Source organism: Pelophylax lessonae, assembly GCF_965119305.1.
Source record: "Pelophylax lessonae genome assembly, chromosome: 4".
Taxonomy (NCBI): domain Eukaryota; kingdom Metazoa; phylum Chordata; class Amphibia; order Anura; family Ranidae; genus Pelophylax; species Pelophylax lessonae.
The window spans coordinates 553,125,041-553,147,703 of NC_138771.1; the positions used below are offsets into that span (position 1 = coordinate 553,125,041).

General features: G+C 42.6%; 1 protein-coding gene across 3 annotated transcripts in view; it reads right to left on the bottom strand.

Moving 5' to 3' along the window:
- Positions 1-364: 364 nt before the first annotated feature.
- Positions 365-22,663, bottom strand: part of LOC309554981 (peptidyl-prolyl cis-trans isomerase F, mitochondrial-like) — a 37,088-nt gene continuing 14,789 nt past the window's right edge. Inside the window, exons 2-5 of one of the 3 annotated variants that reach the window (XM_082256773.1) lie at positions 17,945-17,975; positions 17,253-17,341; positions 9,401-9,573; positions 370-918 (exon numbers count right to left, since the gene is read on the bottom strand). In XM_082256773.1, coding sequence (XP_082112899.1) covers positions 768-918; positions 9,401-9,573; positions 17,253-17,341; positions 17,945-17,975 — 444 coding nt within the window. In that variant the 3' untranslated portion in view covers positions 370-767. Of the gene's footprint in view, positions 919-9,400; positions 9,574-17,252; positions 17,342-17,944; positions 17,976-22,663 lie in introns of all 3 variants that reach the window. The other 2 variants (XM_082256775.1, XM_082256774.1) reach the window with 2 other exon arrangements.

The following is a 22,663-nucleotide window of genomic DNA, read 5'->3' on the forward strand; positions in this document are numbered from 1 at the left end:
ATCCACTGGCCACCTATGGGGTATGCCCCATGGCCCTGTACATATGTTACTTCTTTTTTCTCTTTTTCCAAGTTTGTGGGATACTCCGTGACACATGATCAGAAGCCCTGCCCAGCCTCTTGGCATCTCAAACCCCTTAAGGGGCAAGGAGGCGCCGGCGCCAAGGGTTTAGACAAAGATATGACTTGTATAGTAGCCATGTTAACTGTAGCTTCCAATAAGATTCAAGCTTTCAGTTAACTGAAAATAACTGAAAAATGAAGGCAGGAATCTGACTTTACCATAGATTAGACTGCTCTACTTTTTTTTAATAATAAATAACACCATATTTCCTTCATATTTTATTTTCAAGTATAAGTTTAAACATGATACAAACATTTAATTGATGTAAGAGTCCTGAGCTTACTTTCCCAGATGTAAACAGTTGATTTGCAAAGTGTGCTCCAGCAGAGGGTAGGTAGGAAAATATCAAAGGGAGTTGAGAGTGAGAACTACATGTAATAAACAAGCCTAATGGCTAATAGTATCCTCCGATTTCAACTATAGGGTATAATGGACTATTTCAGTAGTATGCAAAATGCACAGGCAAGCTGCTGAAATGATCTGGCCACACACTGTGCCAATAAATAATGCTATTTTATATACTGAGACATTGTAGTTGACAAAGAAAAAACGCATGTCGTCACTGAAGTCAGCTTTTCTGCGTTGACTATGATGATGTTATATGTTAGGGTCACATGGTATAGGGTTTCATTTGTGTGTCATTGTCAAGCAGAAGGTGTGTCCTCTAGAACTCCACAATTAGCGATCACAATCTTCTTGCTGGTCTTCCCACTGTTGGAGCCATAACTTTCCATCTTCTTCACCACTTCCATACCTTCCACTACATTACCAAACACCACGTGTTTCCCATTCAGCCTTCGATTTTGTGATAGCAACAGAGAAGAACAAAATATATGAGCATATTGCAGGTAGTACGTGTTGGTGGTATTGATTTAAAGCAGAACTCTAGTTTTTGTCAACCCAGAAGACTGATTTCATCTACTGGCAGAAAGCTGTCTGAAGCAAAGCATATATATATATATATATATATATATATATATATATATATATATATATAAAAAACAATACACACATACAGTATATACTGTATATATATATATATATATATATATATGTATTTTTTTTTTTTTTAATAGTGCTGAATTTTTAATGTAAAAAAAATGTAGTTCTGCTTTAAAGATCATTATTAGGTATTAGGTAGAACACACGAAAAAAGTTTTCTATATTAGTTTCATAGATTTCAGGACTGTAACAGGCAGCACCAAAAAAAAGCATTCTAAGAATGTAATTACTTTTCTTCAATCTTTGTTTCTTTTTCGACCAAACTGACCTGGTGGGCATTGATAGGTGGAGGAATTGGCTTTTGGGGTTGGAAGGAGACAGGTGTATCCATGCTTTCTAAGCACACACATTAACCAAATTGCTAATTGTCTCTAACACTTTCTGGTTTCATGTTTTGGAAGTAATTTATAATTAAAAGCACAATGACCCATGTATCAAGCTACCTAAGAACTTGGGATAAATGAAACCTATAGTTAGTGCCAAAATGGGATTGCCTTATTATCCTTATGTACCTAAGAAGAACATCTCAGGGATACAAAATGTTAGATGATGGTATGGTATCTTGTACATGAAACCTTGCCTCATCTTGCTATATTAACCAGTTCTGGACCGGAAGGTTTTTCCCCCTTAATGAGCAGGCCATTTTTTGCAATTCGGCACTGCGTTGTTTAACGGAAAATTGTGCAGTCATGCGACACTGTACCCAAATAAAATTGATGTCCTTTTTTTCCCACAAATAGAGCTTTCTTTTGGTAGTATTTGATCACCTCTGCGATTTTTATTTTTTTACGCTATAAACAAAAATAGCGACAATTCTGAGAAAGAAAACAAAACAATATTTTTCACATTCTGCTATATAACATTCCCCCCACCACCCAAAAAAAAAAAATCGAATTTTTTCATCATTTTAGGCCAATTTGTAATCTGCTACATATTTTTGGTAAGAAAAAATCACAATAAGCGTCCTTTGATTGATATGCGCAAAAGTTAGCGCATCTACAAACTAGGGGAAAGATTTATGTAATTTTTTATTTTATTTATTTTTACTAGTAATGGCAGCGATCTGCGATTTTTAGCAGGACTGCGACATTGCGGCAAACAGATTGGACCCCTAACTGACCTTTTTGACACTTTTGTGGGGACCAGTGACAATACTACAGTAATCAGTGCTAAAAATATGCATTGGTAATGTAATAATGGCATTGACATGGAAGGGGTTAACCTAGTGGGTGATCAAGGGGTTAAATGTAAGCCTAGGGGAGTGTTTACTAACTGTGGGGGAATGGGCTTTTGAAATGACCATAGAGACCTGTGATCCTACATAGAAGGATCACAGGCGCTCTGTGATCATTTCAGAGAGAAGAACAGTCAGCTGTGTTTATAACAGCTGCCCGTCCTTCTCTCTCAGCGGGGAGCGATCGTGGGTGGCAAGCAGCAATCACGGCCACCAGCCCCGTTCATCGGCATCCCTGTTGCCTAGTGGGGGCGGAAGCGCGCTGCTGGCAGTGCGCGCTCACCTCCTAGCACCATGCGCGTGCCCGACGTAGTACTACGTCCCTCGCGCAGCCAAACCAGCCTTCCACAGTAAAACAGAGGCGGGCAGGCGGGCGGCAAGTGGTTAAAATATATCTAAAGGCAAAAATGTTCTTTTTTAGTTTTGGATAGAGTAGAGATGGATTAGAACACCTGTCAGCTTTTATTGCTGCTTGTGCCCCCTTTAGGAGATTCACCTCCTTTATTTTTCTTGTTTACCATTATCATTGAAAGTGAAAGTAAAAGTAAACCCACATTTTGAGTTGCCCCCAGAAAAGTAATAGAGGGGAAATCTTCCAATGGGGACACTACTGTAGTTCTGGTGACATGGGGGTCCCCAAAGGATTCCCATACTTTTTAGGGATTTTCTCTCAATTCCTGTTTGGCTATGGGACAGGAAATGAAGAGAAATCTCTGCAATGGAACAAAGATGGCGGAAAAAATTCTGACAGGGGTTATAACCCTCCTTTGCCCTATCCAAAATGAAAAAAAATGACACTTTGCTACAATGTAAGGTAGTGAGTGTACAGCTTGTATAACAGTGTAAATTTGTTGTCCCCTCAAAATAACTCAACACACAGCCATTAATGTCTAAACCGCTGGCAACAAAAGTAAGTACACCCCTAAGGCCTCTTTCACACTGAGCGGACCGTATTTCGATCTGCTGCGGCACTTTTTTTTTTATTACGGACACGGATGACACATGTGTCATCCGGTCCGTATGTCCGCATATCATCCCATCCGTTTGCGGATGATATACGGACATAATGTATGTTTATGGGATTGTGGCTTTCAGCGGATGACACCGCTGACATCCGATTTTGAGTCCTTTCCGTTTTTCATACGGAAGAAAAATACGGTTCTGTTCCGTTCCAAAAAATGGAACAGAACTGAAAGGACGCAAATTGGATGTCAGCGGATGGTCATCCGCTGACATCCGCAATCCCATTGACATGCATTATGTCCGTATATCACCCGCAAACGGATGGGGTGATATACGGACATACGGAACGCCCGTGTAAAAGAGGCCTAAGTGAATGTATCCAAATTGGTCCCAATTAGCCATTTTCCCTCCCCGGTGTCATGTGACTCGTCAGTGTTAGAAGGTCTCAGGTGTAAATGGGGAGCAGGTGTGTTAAATTTGGTGTTATCACTCTCATTCTCTCATACTGGTTACTGGAAGTTCAACATGGCATCTCATGGCAAAGAACTGAAGGTTCTGAAAAAAAGAATTGTTGCTCTACATCAGGGGTCTTCAAACTATGGCCCCCCAGTTGTTCAGGAACTACAATTCCCATCATGCCTAGTTATGTCTGTGAATGTCAGAGTTTTACAATGCCTCATGGGATATGTAGTTCTACAACAGTTGGATGGCCGTAGTTTGAGGATCCCTGCTCTACATAAAGATGGCCTAGGCTATAATAAGATTGCCAAGACCCTGAAACTAAGCTGAAGCACAGTGGCCATTACCTTACAGCGGTTTAACAGGACAGGTTCCACTCAGAACAGGCCTTGCCACGGTTGACCAAAGAAGTTGCGTGCACATGCTCAGTGTCATATCCAGAGGTTGTCTTTGGGAAATAGATGTATGAGTGCTGCCAGCATTGCTAAAGAGGACGAAGTGGTGGTGGTGATGGGGGTCAGCCTGTCAGTGCTGAGACCATACACTGCACACTGCATCAAATTGGTCTACATGGCAGTCGTCCTAGAAGGAAGCCTCTTCTAAGATGATGCACAAGAAAGCTTGCAAACAGTTTGCTGAAGACAATCAGACTAAGGACATGGATTACTGGAACCATGTCCTGTGGTCTGATGAGACCAAGATAAACTTATTTGGTTCAGATGGTGTCAAGCGTGTGTGGTGGCAACCAGGTGAGCAGTACAAAGAAGTGTGTCTTGCCTACAGTCAAGCATGGTGATGGAAGTGTCATGGTCTGAGGCTGCATGAGTGCATCCAGCACTGGGGAGCTACAGTTCATTGAGGGAACCATGAATGCCAACATGTACTGACATGCTAACAAGCCCAAACACACCTCCAAGACGACCACTGCCTTGCTAAAGAAGCTGAGGGTAAAGGTGATGGGCTGGCCAAGCATGTCTCCAGACCTAAACCCTATTGAGCATCTGTGGGGCGTCCTCAAACAGAAGGTGGAAGAGCGCAAGGTCTCTAACATCCACCAGCTCTGTGATGTCGTCATGGAGGAGTGGAAGAGGACTCCAGTGGCAACCTGTGAATCTCTGGTGAACTCCATGCCCAAGAGGGTTAAGGCAGTGCTGGAAAATAATGGTGGCCACACAAAATATTGACACTTTGGTCCCAATTTGGACATTTCCACTTAGGGGTGTACTCACTTTTGTTGCCAGCGGTTTAGACATTAATGGCTGTATGTTGAGTTATTTTGAGGGGACAGGAAAGTTACACTGTTATACAAGCTGTACACTCACTGCTTTACATTGTAGCAGTTTCATTTCTTCAATGTTGTCACGTAAAAAGATATAATAAAATATTTACAAAAATGTGAGGGGTGTACTCATTTTTGTGAGATACTGTATTTGGCCGCGGGTTCCCAGCATGGGGTACGGTGTGTCCTTGTTCATCGGATCAGGTGCAAATCAGGTATTTTTGCCTGAATTCGCATCTGAATCGGACCTGAAGACGCACAGGACCCTTTTTCAGTGCGGACCGTGGACCGCGGCCCCCCCCCCACCTTTGAGAGCCGGCCACATTCGCCTGTCATGCGAATTGGATGCAGAGAAACCCACATCCAATTCGCATATGTGTAAACCCAGCCAATATGTACCTTGTCATTCCCCAAGACTCTGTGCCTGGATGTTCCCCAAAAACTTCTGTAGTCTACAGTATACAAGTCTGTAGTCTAAGGGAATTAACCTACAAGCTGCTCTGCTACTCGCTGCCATGACATGGGAATGCTACAACATTTTTTTAAATAAGAATTGTTTTACAAATCGGTAAACCTAGTTAAAGTATGTTTAAAGACAAAGATTTTAAAAATATAGTTTGGATAGAAAATGGAGTGGTAAAACTCCCTGTAAGGTTTTTTCTTTTTTTACTGACTATGCCCTGTAAGGAAAATAACCTCTTGTTTAATGTCCATAAAGTGGAACTAAATGTTCTTATGTTTCCCAGATAAAGATGGCGCCATCTTAGCTGCTATTTAGACCTGTAGTTTCAATGGTGCTGCATAAGTGACTAGCTATGACACCAGCCATTTGAGGGTTTACAGACTAAGTTCACCCTTTTCACCTTTTTTTTTCTAAATTTCAGCCCCCTTATGTACCAATATAGCATTAATGTACTTCTTTTGCAAAATTAAAACAGCTTTTCATTTGTTCTACACACGCTTACCTCACTCTCTTCATAGCTGTTTAACCACTTAAGAACCAGGCCTATTTTTGACACTTGTTGTTTATAAGTTAAAATCTGTATTTTTTACTAGAAATTTACTTAGAACCCCCCCCCAACCCAAAAAAAAAAAAAAAATATATATATATATATATATATATATATTTAGCAGAGACCCTAGCCTAGAGAATAAAATGAATATCAATGCAATACTTTATTTCACACTGTATTGCGCAACGATCTTACAAACGCAATTTTTTGGGGAAAAAATACACTTTTTTGAATTAAAAAATAAGAAAAGAGTAAAGTTAGCTCACTTCTTTTCTATAATGCGAAAGATATTGTTACGCCGAGTAAATAGATACCCAAAATGTCATGCTTTAAAATTGCACACGCTCGTGGAATGGCGACAAACATTGGTACTTAAAAATCTCCATGGGCGACGCGTTAACAATTTCTACAGGTTACCAGTTTAGAGTTACAGAGGAGGTCTAGCACTAGAATTATTGCTCTTGCTCTAATGATCACGCAAATACCTCATGTGTGGTTTGAACACCGTTTAAATATGTGTGCGCGATTTGCGTATGCATTCGCTTCTGCGCACAAGCTCGCAGGGGCAGGGCGCTTTAAATTTTTTTTTTCTCTTATTTATCTTACCTTTTATTTTTTTATTTTTACACTGTCCCTTTAAAAAAACAAATTGATCACTTTTATTCCTATTACAGGGAATCTAAACATCCCTTGTAATAGAAATAAGCAGGACAGGTCCTCTTTAATGTGAGATCTGGGGTCAAAAAGACCTTAGATCTCACATCTACCCTTAAAAGCAAAAAAAAAGTCATCTTTTTTCAGCATGAAAAAAAATGGGCCCTTTATGCCCGTTGGGAGGAAGAGACGTATAACGTCGCTCCAGTCCTCCAAGGCCATAGAGTTGAGTGGGGGCCATCTTGCCTTCATTTGACTTCCTGCCTGGGAGTCAGGACTAGGGTTGCTACCTCATCTCTTTAAACCAGGACACGCATTAATTACACAGGTTCTGGGGCTGATTAAAGTGGTAATTAATCTCACTTGGTGTCTGATGTGCATTATATTAGCCTCAGAACCTGTGTGATTAATGTGTCCTGGTTTAAAGGGATGAGGTGGCAACCCTAGTTGGGACATGGATGGACCAGAACGTTTTCCCCGCTACCGACGGCTCCGGGAAGCGGGGAAAATGCCTGGGAAGCGGCTGGGGAGGGGGGGCCCACCGCCCATAAAAGTGATTCCCCGGCGAATCTGCTTCTGGGACCACTTTTATGTGAAAGAGGACTGTCCGCCCTGTAAGAAAATACTGGGGTTATGTCAGCTATCTGCTGCCATAACACCGATATATAACTTCAAAGTACCGACGTAAAACTGCGGCGGCAGGCGGCCTGGAAGTGGTTAAATACACTGCTCGATTACTTCTGCCTTACTTCCTGGTCAGACTTTAGGTCATGACACAGGAAGGAGTTGACCAGCTGAGCTCATTAGCACACACCCTGCATCATCTACCCTCAGTTGGTGAACTCCTTGCTGTATAATGACCTAAAATCTGTCCAGAAAGTAAGGCAGAAAAAATGGAGCACTGTTTTCAAACAGCCATGAAGACAGTGAGGTAAGTCTGTATAGAATAAATGGAAAGCTGTTTTATTTTTGTAAAATACATACATTATTGCTATATTGGTACATAGGGGAGCTTAATTACTACCTTAACCTTTTTAAGACCGCCCGCCGCAGATGTACTGCGGCAGGCAGCCGCTCCTGTGCAAATCACCGTACATGTACGGCGGTCGCAAGCAGGAGGCTAGGGGGTGAGCGCGCGCCGCCGGCAGCATGCTCCCGTCCCCGCTCATCAGCAGGGAAGCTGATGCGTGTGTCAGGCGGCTCCAAATGCCGCCTGACACCCACGATCATTCCCCGCTAAGAGAGAAGAACGGTCAGCTGTTGTAAACACAGCTGACCGTTCTTCCCCCTGGAATGATCATAGAGCCCCTGTGATCCTTCTTTATAGGATTACAGATCTCTATGGTCATTCCACAAGCCACGGCAACCCCACAGTTAGAATCACTCTCCCCTAGGCTCACATTTAACCCCTTGATCATGATCACCCACAATGTTAACCCCTTCCCTGCCAGTGTCATTATTACAGTAACAGTGCATATTTTTAGCACTGATTACTGTAGTAATGTCACTGGTCCCCCTAAAAGTGTCAAAAATGTCAGTTAGGGGTCCGATCTATCCACCGCAATGTCGCAGTCCTGCAAAAAATCGCAGATCGCTGCCATTACTAGTAAAAAAAAAAACAATAAAAATGACAAATAAAAATAAGCTTAGTACAATTTTTTTACCAAAAATATGTAGCAGAAAACAAATTGGCCTAAAATGTTAAAAAAATATGGATTATAACTTTTTTTTGGGGAATGTTATATAGCACAATGTGAAAAATATATATATTTTTTCAGAATTGACGCTCTTTTTTTGTGTATAACGCAAAAAATAAAAATCGCACAGGTGATCAAATGCCACCAAAAGAAAGCTCTATTTGTGGGGGGAAAACGGACATAAATTTGGTTTGGGTACAGTGTCGCACGACTGCGCAATTGTCAGTTAAAGTCATGCAGTGCCAAGTTGAAAAACGTGGCCTGGTCATTAAGGGGGCAAATCCTTGCAGTCTTAAAGTGGTTAATCAGCCACAGAACCTGTGTAATTAATGTGTGTCCTGGTTTAAAGGGATGGAGTGGCAACCCTAGTCATACTGTAAGAACAGACAAATCAAGTATTTAAAATGTTTATATGCAGTGTTATCCTTTCCACAATATTTTTTTATTTCCTTTCCAAAGTGTTTTTGAACTTGATAGAAAATGTAAGTACTCCAGGAAGAGTCAGTTCCCCAGCACAGCCCCTTCCTTCCTTGGACGTCATAGCCCTCTCCTCTTTGGGAAGTGTCCAATTACTGTCTGGCTGTCCGGGAGGTTGTAACCCTTTTCCATTCTATCAAGAACAAAAAAAGGCCTTGGCTATAGATGTACTCTTAACACCTTAGGCTCCATGCACACTGGGCTTAAAATCACTGCTACTGCAGGAGTTTTGTGTTTTGCCTGTAGAGGAAACTCAATGTTCTCCTATGTGTCCATGCACATTGGGACTATTGCAGGCATATTTTCAGCTCAACATGGAGTTTACTGACAGAAAAAAATGCAAAACTCTCCTAAACTCGTCTAAAGTCTGTACCAAAAATGCTCTATATAGGCATTTTTTTTCTGCCAGGAGAACTGTTGTTTTTTTAAGCCCAGTGTGCATGGAGCCTTATTCCTGCATTGAAAATCTCTGAATTAGCTATGCTATCAATGATCTTACCAATCAGCCTTGATAGTTGAAATAAAGAACTGAGAGCCATTGCTGTTGGGCCCCGCATTGGCCATGGAGAGGACACCTGGGGTACTGTGCTTCAAAGTAAAATTTTCATCTTCAAACTTACCACCGTATATTGATTTACCTCCAGTGCCATTGTGATTGGTGAAGTCACCACCCTGGAATTAAGATGAAACGTGGAAAAGAGTTGAGAATAGTATGTATATTAGATGACACTGCTTAGGGATAAGATAAAAGATTCGCTTGTGGGTAACATTTTAAACCTTTTCCATTCACCTCAATATTTTCTCATATGAGAGAATCACCAAATCACTAATATTTTCATGCTCATCCTTCTGATGTGCCGGGAATCACACACATCTGCATGAACATATTTAGGTGATTTTAAAAGTTTGGCAATTTACCTTTTGTGCAGCTCCTGTAATATTCTCATCATCCATCCAGTTTACTGCTGATGCTTTTAAATATCCATTTTAACCATCTCCATGCTGTGTATGAATGAAAAACTCATATTATCCTAACAAATGCTTCATGGTAACTGCTGCTGCTTTTAAATACATACTTTATATGAATGAAAAAACAACATCTTGCTAACAAATGCTTTATGGTAACTGCTAAACAACCATTAAACTTGCCAATATATATAACAATATATATATATTTTTTAGGTAGATCCAACTCCTATTGTCTTGCATGATCAAAGAGCCAAAATTTTCTTTATTGCTGCAGCAACTTTAATGGTACCTTAGTCTTAGTCCCGAGGGTTCAGTATTAAGTTGGCCCATCCCTTTGCAGCTATATAGCTTCAACTCTTCTGGGAAGGCCATAAGGTTTAGGAGTGTGTCTATGGCAATGTTTGACCATTCTTCAAGGAGAGCATTTGTGAGGTCAGGCACTGATGTTGGATGCCTTAAGAGTTCCCTTCACTGGATGAGAAGATGAAGTCTTTGAGGGATGTTCCTACAACCCAAACACGCTCATGTGCACTGGTCCAAACCATTTCATGGAGGCGGAATTATGGTGTGGGCTTGTTTTTCTAGAGTTGGCCTTGGTCCCTTAGTTCCATTGAAGGGAAATCTTAAAGTGTCAGCATACCAAGACATTTTGGACAATTTTAGGCTCCCAACTTTGTGGGAACAGTTTGAGAATGGTCCATTCCTGTTCCAACATGACTGCGCACCAGTGCACAAAGCAAGGTCCATAAAGACATGGACGAACGAGTTTTGAGTGGAGGAACTTGACTGGCCTGTACAGAGTCCTGACCTCAACCGGATAGAACACCTTTGGGATGCATTAAAGCGGAGACTGCGAGCCAGGCCTTTTCATCCTGACCTAACAAATGCGCTTCTGGAAGAATGGGCAAACGTTTCCATAGACATACTCCTAAACCTTGTGGACAGCCTTCCCAGAACAGTTGAAGCTGTAATAGCTGCAAAGGGTGGGCCAACTCAATATTGAACCCTATGGACTAATACTGGGATGCCGTTATCATGTGCATGAAAAGGAAGGTTTCCCAATACTTTTGTTAATAGTGTATATCAACCCCACTCCTACCCCTATCTCTATTACTGCACTCGCCACATCCTGCTAGTACTGAACCCTCATGATGACATAAACTCAAAGATAGTGGGGTATGTGCACTCATTAAAACCTCACTTCCATCTTCAACCTTCATCACCCCTGGATACATGATGAAGGGGTCCGCTGTGGCTCCGAAAAGTCTATATCCTTTGCTGTGTATGTATTTGTTTTAATAAAGTTTTGGACCCTATTTTGGGGTTTCCTGGTGTGCTGTTGACAAATTTCCTGTTCTAAAGTGTTTTGGTTTCCAGTGGGTGGTCACTACAGCACCCACCTATTTTTCAACCACTTTCAGAAATGTGTAAATTGGGAATATTACTCTGAACTCTCTGCTCCTCCAAACGCCTGGGGGATACTTCCCTTGGTATCCTGACAACTGACAACACTATTAGTTGCAAAGGACATAACTGAGCTCAAACTCAAACCCTCCAAAACTTCACCCTGTATAAATCTGCCCTCCTATTATACACTGCTCAAAAAAATTAAAGGAAAACTTTTTAATCAGAGTATGGCATCAAGTCAATTACACTCCTGGGATATTGATTTGGTCAGTTAAAGTAGCAGAGGGGGTTATTAATCAGTTTAAGCTGCTTTGGTGTGAATAAAATTAACAACAGATGTACTAGATGGGCAACAATGAGACCATTCTCCAAAACAGGAATGGTTTTACAGGTAAAGGGCACTGACATTTTTCTCCCTACTAACCTTTTCCGACAGTTTTTCACTAGTTTTGCATTTGGCTAGGGTCAGTGTCACAACTGGTAGCATGAGGCGATACCTGGACCCTTTAAAGATTGCACAGGCAGTCCAACATCTCCAGGATGGCAAATCAAAATGTGCCACTGCCAGAAGGTTTGCTGTGTCTCCCAGCACTCAAGTCCAAGTCTCAAGAGCATGGAGGAGATTCCAGGAGACAGGCAGTTGCTCTAGGATAGCTGGACCTTCTGTTATCAGCAGGACCTGTCTTTGCTCTTTTGTGCAAGGAGGAACAGGATGAGCACTGCCAGAACCCCATAAAATAACCTCCAGCAGGCCACTGGTGTGAATGTCTTTGACCAAACAATCAGAAACAGACTTCATGAGGGAGGCCTGAGGGCCTGATGTCCTCTAGTGGGCCCTGTGCTCACTGCCCAGCACCGTGGAGCTTGATTGGCATTTGCCATTGAACACCAGAATTTGCAGGGCCACCACTGGCGCCCTGTGCTTTTCACAGATGAGAGCAGGTTCACCTTGAGCACATGTGACAGACGTGAAAGTGTCTGGAGAAGCCATGGAGAATGTTATGCTGCCTGTACCATCGTTCAGCATGACCAGTTTGGTGGTGGGTCAGTGATGGTCTGGAGAGGCATATCCATAGAGGGACGCATAGACCTCTACAGGATAGACAATAGCACCCTGACTGCCATTAGAAATCAGGATGAAATCCTTGGACCCATTGTCAGACCCTACGCTAGTCAATAGGTCCTTGGTTTCTCTTGGTGCACAGCAATGCCTGGCCTCATGTGGCAAGAGTATGCAGGATGAAGGATGAAGGCCAGGTTGCACTTCATTCTGTTCAGGAGCTCAGTGATGGCTTGGTCCAGATCTTGGAGGAACCACCCCAGGACACCATCCGTCATCTCATTAGGGGCATTCCCGATGTTATCAGAAATGCATACGGGGGGCCATACAAAACTACTGAGTATCATGCGTGGGGGCCATACAAACTACTGAGTATCATTTTGAGTTGCTGCAATGACAATTTCAGCAAAATGGATTAGCCTGCTGCACCTTTTTTTCATTTTGATTTTCAGGTGTTGAAATCAGCCCTCTGTAGGTTAATAATTTTCATTTCCATTAAACAATGTGGCATCCTTTCATTCCTAACACAATACCCAGTCCATATCAGTATAGATATCCAACATGATATTTTTCCCCATTTAAATATGATGTGTTTTCAAAGATTTTCTTTAATTTTTTAAAAAAGTGTATAATGCCTTCCTATGTGTTGCCAAACAGATCGAGTTCACCACTCTCTTTAAAACCCTCTCATCTAGTCCTCATTAACCCTTTTCAACCTTTAATTCTCTGACCAATTAATTCACGTAACTCTAGAAACACTTTGTAACAACATTTTAATTGTCCAGATATCTCTTGCACTTAACCTACCATGTCTAGCACCATATTTGATACTTTCTTTTTTTGACCCTGTTACTACAGAGGAGGTTGCCAAACTCTTCTCGGGTGTCTACATAGCCACCTGCTCCCTGGACCCTGCTCCCTCACAACTACCCTGGTGACCCTCTTGCTCTATTCTATGCTCTCTATTTCACATCTTCAATCTCTCCCTCTAAGCTGGTATTTCCTCTCTCCTCTAAAACATGTACTCATCACCCCCATACTTAAAAGAACGCTCACTGGCCCTCACCAGTCTGATCATCTCAAAAGGCAATTTTGCTCCAATTTATCTTTACACTCCTAGAACACCTGGTTTACAACTGTCCAGGCCAGTTCCTTACTAACAACAACCTTCTTGATCACATAATGTCTGGCTTTGCTCTCCCCTGGTTCTCCTCCTACCTAACTAATTGTTTTTTTAGTGTAATTTACAATTCTATTTCCTACTCTTCGTTTCCTCTTTCTCTAGGGGTCTCCCAAGGCTGTCCTCGAACCTCTTCTATTCTATTGTATATTTATTTCCTCCTTTGGTCAGGACGCTTCCATGGCTTCCAATAACACCTCTCCTCTCCTCATACTTTCAGACTCCTCACCAATCATTTATTTACTAACTGACATATGAGAATGGATGGCACACCACTTCTTAAAACTAAATCTTTCTATTAAAGCTATGTTGGCTATACTTCCCCTGTTGGTCACAGGAGTGCAGTTCTTTCTTCACTCCTGTGGCCCGTTTTCAGCCAACAATAGACTAAAGTCCACTGTTAGTTGTTGTCACTCAGCTGGTCCAAGTTCGGGACCGATCCCCACCATATGTTCCTGCTGAGAGCCTGAGTCAGCCCATCCCACCCCCCTCACATTTGGGCACAGCAGAGAACCAGTGACTGCCAGTCACAGCTCAGAGCAGAGGGGAAGAAATAAGCGATCAGTAGTGTTTAGGTGCTCAGTTCTCACTGCAGAGCTGGCAGGACAGATGCAGCATCGGATTGATACTGCATTCACCTAGGTGAGTATAAATGTTTGTATATTTTAATATCCTAAAAACATACAAAGTTATTCACCATTCTGCCACCAACCTAGTCTCAAGAAATCACCCAAATGGTCCTCTCAAATCATCCCAAGACCTCCTGTTCTCTAGCTCCCTTGTCACCTCCTCGCATGCTCCACAACTTCTCCAGAGCCTCTCCCTCTCAACTCATCTCCACACAGTTGTTACATTTTGTATTACTTGCTCCTCCCTTTTAGATTGAAAGCTTCCATGAGCAGGGTCCTCTTAACCCTCTTGTCTTGAATTGTATTATAACTATGTTAAATCCCTACATTGCAAAGCACTGCACAAACTCCTGGCACAACATAAATCCTGTATAATAATAATGTGTAAACTGATTTGTTTATCCCAAACAGAGATCCAAGTGCCCAAGGAAAAGAGAAACAATGTGAAGGTATTTAATAATGAGGTAAAGTCTGGTACACATTATTCGTTTTTTTTCAGTCAACCATGCGAGGTTAGTTCAGCGCTGATCAGTAGTCAGTCAGTTGCGGGTTTTCCAGCATGCACGTCCGACAGAAGCCTGCCGAATGGCCAGCTTCTGTCGGACAGACTCACATACACACGGGCTAAATGTCGGCCAGTTTTTTTCTAACCAGCCTGTCCGGAAATAATCGAATGCATAGTCATGCACAAGGACATGCATGAAGATGTGCACTTGCTAATAAGAATTCTCGAGTGACGACTAGAGGTTCCGTGACTTTCGCGCATGCTCATAAGAATTCTCGTTCCCGTTTATACCCGACCTGTTTGACTCTGCTCGTTCCTGATACCTAATTGCTGACCCAGCTTGTGAGCCGACTCTGCCTTTTGCCTACCGTTCCAGTGCCTTCTCTGTTTGCCTAATATTCACCCTGGCTTAGCCCTGTCTCTTCTCTGGATCCGATCCTGTACCTCTGCTACTTGGCCGTTACTGACTTCTGCCCACCCAAGACCCTGCATTTGCCTGCTCACCAGCTTGGTTTCTGTCTGCTGTCCTGCACCTGTTGGCGTGTACCCGCATCTGCCAGTCCACAAACCTGCTTGGCACCTGCTGCAAGTACCTTCTGTCCTGGATCTCCAACCAGACACTTGTGCCACTCTGCCCTGTTATAAACAGGACAGGAGGTGTAAGGGAAAGCTCTCCCATCAGCTCGGACTCAACCAGTACGTGACACAGCCGTTGTCTCCTGACATTCCGTCTGTGTGTACCCAGCTTAAGGAGAAAGATTACTAGTAAGATAGAAAAAAAAAGATCTTTGAAGATAATAAAGGATGTCAGTCACTGCCATAGCATTACTGCATGGCTGTGTAAATATAATCCTGGATTCTTTGTTTATGTATCATGGCAGTTTAATGTTTTAGCTGTAAAAAGTTAACATACCAGTAAGCCATATGTGCGACGGCAAAAAGCTGGACTTTAATGGCCACACCGCACATATGTGTGGCTAGGTGGGCAGTGTTTATGTGCCGAGAACACGCTCCCTGGGTACTTCCAGGACAAATAGCGAGCTGCCGAAAAACGGCTCTCGAGAAAAAATTGTTAGCCGATGGGATTGCCATCTGATAATGTGATCACTATGCAAGGCAATCCTAGTGGTCACATGATAACTGATCCTTCCCATCCCCCAGGGCATTAAGGGATGTCAGGGTGGATGGGAAAGGGTTAGAAACTGTACATGGTTAAGGAAGAGTTTGGCAGGTGAAGATGAATTGGGCTACACATTTGATTACATACAAATGAAATAGTAAACACAACGAAACAATACTTTTTTTACATTGTATTTACTCAGTGACACTTGCAATCTAGTGACATTGTCATTTTACAAAGGCCTGGCTGCATTTTGACAGTCACTCCTGCTGTGTAATACAAAGTAATTCCCGGCTGTCATAAAGGCTGGGGGAGTGGTGGCAAGGGTAGAGCAGGACATAATAAATGTGTCTAGAAACTTTGTTAAAGTTTTTAATTATGTATCTCTTTCAGGCACTGCTGCCTTTCACTGCTATTCTTATGAAATTTGGACCAGAGATTTGGTAATATGTTTTTCATGCTGGAGGGACTGACAAAGAGAAACAGAGTGCAGAATAAGGCATGGCAAGTCCCAGAGGCGTAACTAGAACCTTCAGGGCCCCGGTGCAAGAAACCATGAAGGGCCCCCTGGACCCCTGGCCGTTGCCCTTCCCTTCAAGCCTGGGGCTCTTCCCACTTATCCTGGGGCCCTTTATTACGGTCCCGCAGTGGGACCCTTTCACAAGTTCTGCAGTGGGCCCCCTTCCTGCCATCATGGGGCCTCCCAACAGTGGTGGAATGCCAGGGCCCAGTTGCAAAAGTGTGACCTTTGCCTTCCTGGAAGTTCACAGACTGGTGTCAGTAGTTTTTAATTTTTGGTATTTTAATTGCATTATTTTTTATCATTTTATTTTATTTTTTTTACAATGTCACTGACTATGTCCATTCAGAAAAGGAAGGAGCTGGTAAATTACATATTTACCGACCCCTTCCTGGTTCTCTATTGTGACACATTCCTAGCAGCAGCTGGCAGGAGAGGGGAGGCAGCACAGTGGGGGGGGGGGGGCCAGGGGAGCACACATCGGCCCAGAGAAAGCAGAACACAAGTGAACTGGATAGGAGGAGTGACGGGGGCAGCATACAGAGGAACCAATCTCCTCCATTTTCCTCCTGCAGCTACATGCTGCCCCCGCTGGTCCCTCATCCAGGTGTACAGGGGAGCCACACAGGCCCCCTGGAGCATGGGGCCCAGCTGCAATTGCAACCCCTGTAGTTACGCCCCTGGCAAGTCCCAAATGGAGGAAAGCAGCTATAGAAAATTAACAGTTAATGCTGTTGACTAGCCCTTCTTTATTTGGCAACAACTTTCAGAGGTTATGAAAGAGACAAGGAGGGTATGGAAATAGAATGGTACAAATGAAAATTAAGTTGGTTATCGAGGAGAAAGAAGGTGGTGGGTTCAAATGAAATTGAATTGTGTTTTGATGATTCAAGACCCTTTCAGCAAAATATACATAGATTTGAATGTGATAATAATATTTAAAAAATAAATATGGACTGACCTGGCACATAAAGCTTGGGATGATACGGTGGAAAGTGCAGCCCTTGTAGCCATATCCGACCTCCCCAGTACATAGCTTCAGAAAGTTCTCTACAGAAGTGAAAATTGATAACGTAATAGAAAATAAATGAAGGAAAGAACTGAGCTGAGAAATATAAAGACACAGTAAACCCAGGAAAGGCACGGTTACTTTAAAGGTTAGTCCACCCAAAGCTCATATCTTAGTTTTGTAGGGTCACTATTTGATTAAGTCTCCTACTGGCTTCATATATCACTTGTGGACTCTGAAAGCAAGATTTTCCTGCTTCTGCTTTCTCTATAATGATTATAGAGGGCTGATATAGTTGGGAACTCAGGTGCAGAAATCTGCAAAAGCTGGTTGATGATTCTAACCATCATCATCCATTCAAAACTAAAAATGATTCTTGAGTGGACTAACCCTTTATTAATACAAAAGAGACGTACTGTTTGGATAAGAGTTAGTTCTGAGATGTTAAATGTAAATTCAAAAACTCTCTTTGTAAAGAATGGCATCAGCATGCTCTTTATATACGCCACACTGTGTATCATCATATTGGTGGGTAATTAGATTGTTTAACGTTGTTTGAATCCTGCAGTCTTTTTCACTGACTGTGTTAGTCACACACAAAGAGAAATGTATTCATATCACCGTGACCTGAATAAGTGCCCTACCTGCAGTCTTGGGCACTACATCAAACCGGAGCTAAGAAAGGATAGGAGCAGAGGTCAGCCAGGTGCACTTCATTGCTCACATAAAGATCTACACTTAGAATATTGCTGCTGCTGTAGCTGCTGCCCATCTCAGTGAAGTGGTCAATAACCACATTGTTAAAATGCTTCCACTTAGGCAAATAGAGGACAAAAATAAAACAAGCAAGAAAGCAATGTACAGTGTATGGGTCTATTTATGAAAAATTTGACCATAGGCCTCAGCTATTCATCCAACAAAACTGCATGTACATTTGTTCTGTGTGAACTAACCAGCTGTTGTAAGAATGGGGCTAAATCAAATGTTCTTAAAGTGGAACTTCACTCTCCCAATCAACATTGATTATTTTTAATCCCCAAGTTGCTAGCATTAGTAAATAAATGGGAAAGTATATCATATTTACTTGTTTTAAACGTTTTTTTTATTTTTTTATTTATATTTCTTCAGTTACTTTTTGGTTTCATGCCTAGGCAAATGAGGTCATATATCTCATGTAGAAAAAGAAATAGCCGCACATCCAGGGATTCCAATAAATTTCAAATACCTTTAATTCCAAAATGTTGCAAGTGATGACACCAAAGACATCAACATGAAGTCTCATAGACTCGTTTCACACATACATCTCGTGCTTAATGATTACATTGGTAATGATTAAGCACAAGATGTATGTGTGAAACGCGTGTACGAGACTTCATGTTGGTGTCTTTGGTGTCATCACTTGCAACATTTTGGAATTAAAGGTATTTGAAACTTATTGGAATCCCTGGATGTGCGGCTATTTCTTTTTCTACAAGTGTTCCCACGGAGGCGGGCCGGGGCCAGCACTCTATGGTATATCCTATCTCCTGGCAATTACTACACACTATACACCTGGAGCAGCCTTTTCCTTTCTTCAGGTCATATATCCCAGGAGTCTTGAGGAGGGGTTTTCAAAGCTCAGCACACTCTCCCTGCATGCATACTTCAGCCAAGGACAGGAAGTAAATGCTACACGAATCATTTGCACTTACTCAAGATGGCCACGGGCAGAAATTCTAGTGGGTGTTTTCTCACCAAAATAAAACATGGAGACATGGAGGGATGGGGGTGTTTGCTTTAAGTATCTATCCCTATTACAGCTTGTATAACAGTGTAAATTTGCTGTCTCCTCAAAATAACTCAACATACAACCATTAATGTCTAAACCGCTGGCAACAAAAGTGAGTACACCCCTAAGTGAAAATGTCCAAATTGGGCCCAATTAGCCATTTTCCCTCCCCGGTGTCATGTGACTCGTTAGTGTTACACAAGGTCTCAGGTGTGAATGGGGAGCAGGTGTGGTAAATTTGGTGTTATTGCTCTCACTCTTTTACTGGTCACTGGAAGTTCAACATGGCACCTCATGGCAAAGAACTCTCTGAGGATCTGAAAAAAAGAATTGTTGCTCTACATAAAGATGGCCTGTGTTATAAGAAGATTGCCAAGACCCTGAAACTGAGCCGCAGCACGGTGGTCAAGACCATACAGTGGTTTAATAGGACAGGTTCCATTCAGAACAGGCCTCACCATAGTCGACCAAAGTAGTTGAGTGCACATGCTCAGCGTCATATTTAGAGGTTGTCTTTGGGAAATAGACATGATTGCTGCCAGCATTGCTAAAGAGGTTGAAGGGGTGGGGGTCAGCCTGTCAGTGCTCAGACCATATGCCGCACACTGCATCAAATTGGTCTGCATGGCTGTCGTCCCAAAAGGAAGCCTCTTCTAAAGATGATGCACAAGAAATCCCGCAAACAGTTTGCTGAGGACAAGCAGACTAAGGACATGGATTACTGTAACCATGTCCTGTGGTCTGATGAAACCAAGATAAACTTATTTGGTTCAGATGGTGTCAAGCGGGTGTGGCAGCAACCAGGTGAGGAATACAAAGACAAGTGTGCCTTGCCTACAGTCAAGCATGGTGGTGGGAATGTCATGGTCTGGGGCTGCATGAGTGCTGCCAGTACTGGGAGCTACACTTCATTAAGGGAACCATGAATGCCAACATGTACTGTGACATACTGAAGCAGAGTATGATCCCCTCTCTTCGGAGACTGGGCCTCAGGACAGTATTCCAACATGATAACGACCCCAACACACCTCCAAGACGACCACTGCCTTGCTAAAGAAGCTGAGGGTAAAGGTGATAGACTGGCCAAGCATGTCTCCAGACCTAAATCCTATTGAGAATCTGTGAGGCATCCTCAAACGGAAGGTGGAGGAGCGCAAGGTCTCTAACATCCACCAGCTCTGTGATGTCATCATGGAGGAGTGGAAGTGGACTCCAGTGGCAACCTGTGAAGCTCTGGTGAACTCCATGCCCAAGAGGGTTAAGGCAGTGCTGGATAATAATGGTGGCCACACAAAATATTGACACTTTGGGCCCAATTTGGACATTTTCACTTAGGGGTGTATTCACTTTTGTTACCAGCGATTTAGACAATAATGGCTGTGTGTTGAGTTATTTTGCGGGAACAGCAAATTTACACTGTTATACAAGCTGTGCACTCACTACTTTACATTGTAGCAAAGTGTTATTTCTTCAGTGTTGTCACATGAAAAGATAGAATAAAATCTTTACAAAAATGTGAGGGGTGTACTCACTTTTGTGAGATACTGTATGTACTGTATGTTAGAGCCTGTAGTCCCTCAAAGGCTTAGTTAAATATAGGCACAAGAAACAATATAATCTAGAACATTTTTTTTTACATTTTGATCTTTAGCTTTTGTAAGTGACACATGATGACATATCCTGTGTAATTGTTAAGAAAATTGTGCCAGCCTGCACAATCGGTTACTGGCACAAGCTCCTGCATATGTATGTGCACACATAAATGGTTCTGCACATGGAATTGTGTATGGTACTGCACCTCTACACAAACAGGCTATTTAAAACGGAGCCCCACCAGGCCTCAGTGCACAAAAGTCTTCAGTGGTTTATCCTTTATTTGTTATCCTGCAACTTCATTCTTTTTTTTGCTGCTGTTACTGAGCCAACTTGTCCTTTTAGCTGTCTGCTCACATCACCACTTGCATCAATTCTGACTTACGATTCTGCTCTGCTGTCCTGGTACCTTGTTGACCTGAAGTTGCTGACCTAACCTGTCCCTTTAACTGATTTTGTACCCCTAACTCTCCTGACCCTGACTTGTTTTCCTACCTCATCTCCAGTCTGCTTGGAAACACCATTCTCAAGTACCAGTGCCAGTGTTATCACAGTATTGGCATTTGTGTCACTCCTTCACCCCTATACTGTACCCAGAGTCCTCCAACCCGGGGGTGTTTGGACTGGAGTAGAAAGAGTGGCCTTTCTTGCCATCCCGGGCCCTGCATCATAGTTACAGTTGTGTTCAAAATTATTCAACCCCCACTGAAATTGATTGTTTTGGCCAGTTTGACATTGATTTTGATCATTCAGTCATCCTGCTTACAATTAAATCAAAGAGGCATGTGTAGGTCAGACAAATATAACATAACATTTATAATGAAATAACCACAAATGTCTTTTCTGTGCTCACATCATTATCAGTTTTATTCAACCCCCAAGTGACATTCAATCTTAGTACTTAGTACATGATCCTTTTACAGTTATAACAGCTTTTAAATGTGAAGCATAGCCTGACACAAGTGTCTTGCAGCGATCTATGGGTATCTTCGCCCATTTGTCATGGGCAAAAGCCTCCAGTTCAGTCACATTCTTAGGCTTGTGCACTGCAACTGCTTTCTTTAAGTCCCACCAGAGGTTCTCAATCGGATTTAAGTCTGGTGACTGTGATGGCCACTCCAAAATGTTCCAGCCTTTAATCTGCAACCATGCTCTAGTGGACTTGGAGGTATGCTTGGGATCATTGTCCTGTTGAAAGGTCCAACGTCTCCCAAGCGTCAGGTTTGTGACGGACTGCATCACATTGTCATTCCACTATCTCCTGGTACTGAAGAGAATTCATGGTACCTTGCACACGCTGAAGCTTCCCTGTACCTGCAGAAGCAAAACAGCCCCAAAGCATGATTGATCCCCCCGCCATGCTTCACAGTAGGCAAGGTGTTCTTTTCTTCATAGGCCTCCTCCAAACATAGCATTGATCCATGGGCCCAAACAGTTCTAATTTTGTTTCATCAGTCCACAGAACACTATCCCAAAACTTCTGTGGTTTGTCCACATGACTTTTGGCATACTACAGTCGACTCTTCTTATTCTTTGGAGACAGCAAGGGGGTGCGCCTGGGAGTTCTGGCATGGAGGCCTTCATTATGCAGTGTGCGCCGTATTGTCTGAGCAGAAACTTCAGTACCCACATCTGACAAATCTTTTCTCAGTTCCTCAGCAGTCACACAGGGACTTTTCTCCACTCTACGCTTCAGGTAGCGCACAGCAGTCGAAGTCAGCATCTTCTTTCTGCCACGACCAGGTAGCGTTTCAACAGTGCCCTTTGCCTTGAATTTGCGAATGATGCTTCCTATGGTGTCTCTTAGTATGTTTAACATCTTTGCAATCTTTTTATAGCCATTGCCCTTCCTGTGAAGAGTAATCACCTCTCCTCTTGTCTTCCTGGACCATTCTCTTGACTTCACCATGTTTGTAACCACACCAGTAAATGTCTAGAAGGAGCTGAGTATCACAGTCATTTTAAAGCTGCCTAATTGGTGCTTATTAGGCTTTATTGCTGC